Consider the following 5,600-nt stretch of genomic DNA (forward strand, 5'->3'; position numbering starts at 1 on the left):
ATGACTATCAGGATGTGACCTCTAATAAGGATACTGTTTTTAAGGATGACTATCAGGATGTAACTTCTCATAAGGATACTGTTTATAAGGATGACTATCAGGATGTAACTTCTAATAAGGATACTGTTTATAAGGATGACTATCAGGATGTAACTTCTAATAAGGATACTGTTTATAAGGATGACTATCAGGATGTAACTTCTAGTAAGGATACTGTTTATAAGGATGACTATCAGGATGGAACTTCTCATAAGGATACTGTTTATAAGGATGACTATCAGGATGTGACTTTTAATAAGGATACTGTTTATAAGGATGACTATCAGGATGTGACTTTTAATAAGGATACTGTTTATAAGGATGACTATCAGGATGTAACTTCTAATAAGGATACTTTATAAGGATGACTATCAGGATGTAACTTTTAATAAGGATACTGTTTATAAGGATGACTATCAGGATGTAACTTCTAATGAGGATACTGTTTATAAGGATGACTATCAGGATGTAACTTCTAATAAGGATACTTTATAAGGATGACTATCAGGATGTAACTTTTAATAAGGATACTGTTTATAAGGATGACTATCAGGATGTGACTTCTAATAAGGATACTGTTTATAAGGATGATTATCAGGATGTGACTTTTAATAAGGATACTGTTTATAAGGATGAATATCAGGATGTAACTTCTCATAAGGATACTGTTTATAAGGATGACTATCAGGATGTAACTTCTAATAAGGATATTGTTTATTAAGATGACTATCAGGATGTAACTTCTAATAAGGATACTGTTTATAAGGATGACTATCAGGATGTAACTTTTAATAAGGATACTGCTTATAAGGATGACTATCAGGATGTAACTTCTCATAAGGATACTGTTTATAAGGATGACTATCAGGATGTAACTTCTAATAAGGATATTGTTTATTAAGATGACTATCAGGATGTAACTTCTAATAAGGATACTGTTTATAAGGATGACTATCAGGATGTAACTTCTAATAAGGATAATGTTTATAAGGATGACTATCAGGATGTAACTTCTAATTAGGATACTGTTTATAAGGATGACTATCAGGATGTAACTTCTAATAAGGATACTGTTTATAAGGATGACTATCAGGATGTAACTTCTCATAAGGATACTGTTTTTAAGGATGACTATCAGGATGTAACTTCTCATAAGGATACTGTTTTTAAGGATGACTATCAGGATGTAACTTCTAATAAGGATACTGTTTATAAGGATGACTATCAGGATGTAACTTCTAATAAGGATACTGTTTATAAGGATGACTATCAGGATGTAACTTCTAATAAGGATACTGTTTATAAGGATGACTATCAGGATGTAACTTCTAATAAGGATACTGTTTATAAGGATGACTATCAGGATGTAACTTCTAATAAGGATACTGTTTATAAGGATGACTATCAGGATGTAACTTCTAATAAGGATACTGTTTATAAGGATGACTATCAGGATGTAACTTCTAATAAGGATACTGTTTATAAGGATGACTATCAGGATGTAACTTCTAATGAGGATACTGTTTATAAGGATGACTATCAGGATGTAACTTCTAATAAGGATACTGTTTATAAGGATGACTATCAGGATGTAACTTCTAGTAAGGATACTGTTTATAAGGATGACTATCAGGATGTAACTTCTCATAAGGATACTGTTTATAAGGATGACTATCAGGATGTAACTTCTCATAAGGATACTGTTTATAAGGATGACTATCAGGATGTAACTTCTCATAAGGATACTGTTTTTAAGGATGACTATCAGGATGTAACTTCTAATAAGGATACTGTTTATAAGGATGACCATCAGGATGTAACTTCTAGTAAGGATACTGTTTATAAGGATGACCATCAGGATGTAACTTCTAGTAAGGATACTGTTTATAAGGATGACTATCAGGATGTAACTTCTAATAAGGATACTGTTTATAAGGATGACTATCAGGATGTAACTTCTAATAAGGATACTGTTTATAAGGATGACCATCAGGATGTAACTTCTAGTAAGGATACTGTTTATAAGGATGACTATCAGGATGTAACTTCTAATAAGGATACTGTTTATAAGGATGACCATCAGGATGTAACTTCTAGTAAGGATACTGTTTATAAGGATGACTATCAGGATGTAACTTCTAATAAGGATACTGTTTATAAGGATGACTATCAGGATGTAACTTCTAGTAAGGATACTGTTTATAAGGATGACTATCAGGATGTAACTTCTAGTAAGGATACTGTTTATAAGGATGACCATCAGGATGTAACTTCTAGTAAGGATACTGTTTATAAGGATGACCATCAGGATGTAACTTCTAGTAAGGATACTGTTTATAAGGATGACTATCAGGATGTAACTTCTAGTAAGGATACTGTTTATAAGGATGACTATCAGGATGTAACTTCTAGTAAGGATACTGTTTATAAGGATGACTATCAGGATGTAACTTCTAATAAGGATACTGTTTATAAGGATGACCATCAGGATGTAACTTCTAGTAAGGATACTGTTTATAAGGATGACTATCAGGATGTAACTTCTAATAAGGATACTGTTTATAAGGATGACTATCAGGATGTAACTTCTAGTAAGGATACTGTTTATAAGGATGACTATCAGGATGTAACTTCTAATAAGGATACTGTTTATAAGGATGACTATCAGGATGTAACTTCTAGTAAGGATACTGTTTATAAGGATGACTATCAGGATGTAACTTCTCATAAGGATACTGTTTATAAGGATGACTATCAGGATGTAACTTCTCATAAGGATACTGTTTATAAGGATGACTATCAGGATGTAACTTCTCATAAGGATACTGTTTTTAAGGATGACTATCAGGATGTAACTTCTAATAAGGATACTGTTTATAAGGATGACTATCAGGATGTAACTTCTAATAAGGATACTGTTTATAAGGATGACCATCAGGATGTAACTTCTAGTAAGGATACTGTTTATAAGGATGACTATCAGGATGTAACTTCTAATAAGGATACTGTTTATAAGGATGACCATCAGGATGTAACTTCTAGTAAGGATACTGTTTATAAGGATGACTATCAGGATGTAACTTCTAATAAGGATACTGTTTATAAGGATGACTATCAGGATGTAACTTCTAATAAGGATAATGTTTTTAAGGATGACTATCAGGATGTAACTTCTAATGAGGATACTGTTTATAAGGATGACTATCAGGATGTAACCTAATAAGGATACTGTTTATAAGGATGACTATCAGGATGTAACTTCTAATAAGGATACTGTTTATAAGGATGACTATCAGGATGTAACTTCTAATAAGGATACTTTATAAGGATGACTATCAGGATGTAACTTCTAATAAGGATACTTTATAAGGATGACTATCAGGATGTAACTTCTAATAAGGATACTTTATAAGGATGACTATCAGGATGTAACTTCTAATAAGGATACTGTTTATAAGGATGACTATCAGGATGTAACTTTTAATAAGGATACTGTTTATAAGGATGACTATCAGGATGTAACTTTTAATAAGGATACTGTTTATAAGGATGACTATCAGGATGTAACTTTTAATAAGGATACTTTATAAGGATGACTATCAGGATGTAACTTCTAATAAGGATACTGTTTATAAGGATGACTATCAGGATGTAACTTTTAATAAGGATACTTTATAAGGATGACTATCAGGATGTAACTTCTAATAAGGATACTGTTTATAAGGATGACTATCAGGATGTAACTTCTAATAAGGATACTGTTTATAAGGATGACTATCAGGATGTAACTTTTAATAAGGATACTGTTTTTAAGGATGACTATCAGGATGTGACTTCTAATAAGGATACTGCTTTATAAGGATGACTATCAGGATGTAACTTCTAATAAGGATACTGTTTATAAGGATGACTATCAGGATGTAACTTCTAATAAGGATACTGTTTATAAGGATGACTATCAGGATGTAACTTCTCATAAGGATACTGTTTATAAGGATGACTATCAGGATGTAACTTTTAATAAGGATACTGTTTATAAGGATGACTATCAGGATGTAACTTCTAATAAGGATACTGTTTATAAGGATGACTATCAGGATGTAACTTCTAATAAGGATACTGTTTATAAGGATGACTATCAGGATGTGACTTCTAATAAGGATACTGTTTTTAAGGATGACTATCAGGATGCAACTTCTAATAAGGATACAGTTTATAAGGATGACTATCAGGATGTAACTTCTAATAAGGATACAGTTTATAAGGATGACTATCAGGATGCAACTTCTAATAAGGATACTGTTTATAAGGATGACTATCAGGATGTGACTTTTAATAAGGATACTGTTTTTAAGGATGACTATCAGGATGCAACTTCTAATAAGGATACAGTTTATAAGGATGACTATCAGGATGTAACTTCTAATAAGGATACAGTTTATAAGGATGACTATCAGGATGCAACTTCTAATAAGGATACTGTTTATAAGGATGACTATCAGGATGTGACTTTTAATAAGGATACTGTTTATAAGGATGACTATCAGGATGTAACTTCTCATAAGGATACTTTATAAGGATGACTATCAGGATGTAACTTCTAATAAGGATACTTTATAAGGATGACTATCAGGATGTAACTTCTCATAAGGATACTGTTTTTAAGGATGACTATCAGGATGTGACTTTTAATAAGGATACTGTTTATAAGGATGACTATCAGGATGTAACTTCTAGTAAGGATACTTTATAAGGATGACTATCAGGATGTAACTTCTAATAAGGATACTGTTTTATAAGGATGACTATCAGGATGTGACTTTTAATAAGGATACTGTTTATAAGGATGACTATCAGGATGTAACTTCTAATAAGGATACTGTTTATAAGGATGACTATCAGGATGTAACTTCTAATAAGGATACAGTTTATAAGGATGACTATCAGGATGTAACTTCTAGTAAGGATACTGTTTATAAGGATGACTATCAGGATGTAACTTCTCATAAGGATACTGTTTATAAGGATGACTATCAGGATGTAACTTCTAATAAGGATACTGTTTATAAGGATGACTATCAGGATGTGACTTTTAATAAGGATACTGTTTATAAGGATGACTATCAGGATGTAGCTTCTAATAAGGATACTGTTTATAAGGATGACTATCAGGATGTAACTTCTAATAAGGATACTGCTTTATTAAGATGACTATCAGGATGAACGTAACAGGTTTAATAACAGTCGTAATTGTAATAGCAGTAGTTACAGCTGTTGGAGTAGCAGTGGTAGTAGCGATAAAACAGCAGTAATATTCACAATAATGTGATTATGATGACAATAAGAAGAGCAATGACAATACTGGCGATAATTGGGAAACAAACCTAACAAAAGCCTTCTACTGCCAAATAACAATAAAGATAGCTGAATAAGAAGAAAAAAAGAAAATAACACCAGAATAAGACTTGGAAACACCAAAGGAATTATTACAAACCTAATAAAGACCTTCTACTGCCAAATAACAATAAAGATCGCTGAATAAGAAGTAAAAAAGAAAAAGA

General features: G+C 31.9%; 1 protein-coding gene across 1 annotated transcript in view; it reads left to right on the forward strand.

Moving 5' to 3' along the window:
• LOC138866090 (protein starmaker-like) overlaps positions 1–5,250 on the forward strand; it is a 7,860-nt gene extending 2,610 nt beyond the window's left edge. The window contains exons 4-14 of the mRNA XM_070137974.1: positions 180–284; positions 566–730; positions 773–910; positions 1,076–1,270; positions 1,706–1,855; positions 2,786–2,935; positions 3,543–3,602; positions 3,719–3,778; positions 4,530–4,589; positions 4,661–4,765; positions 5,155–5,250. Of these exons, the coding sequence (XP_069994075.1) occupies positions 180–284; positions 566–730; positions 773–910; positions 1,076–1,270; positions 1,706–1,855; positions 2,786–2,935; positions 3,543–3,602; positions 3,719–3,778; positions 4,530–4,589; positions 4,661–4,765; positions 5,155–5,250 (1,284 nt within the window). The remainder of the gene's footprint in view (positions 1–179; positions 285–565; positions 731–772; positions 911–1,075; positions 1,271–1,705; positions 1,856–2,785; positions 2,936–3,542; positions 3,603–3,718; positions 3,779–4,529; positions 4,590–4,660; positions 4,766–5,154) is intronic.
• The last annotated feature ends 350 nt before the right edge of the window (positions 5,251–5,600 follow it).

This window comes from Penaeus vannamei, chromosome 24 (genome assembly GCF_042767895.1).
Source record: "Penaeus vannamei isolate JL-2024 chromosome 24, ASM4276789v1, whole genome shotgun sequence".
Classification (NCBI taxonomy): Eukaryota; Metazoa; Arthropoda; class Malacostraca; order Decapoda; family Penaeidae; genus Penaeus; species Penaeus vannamei.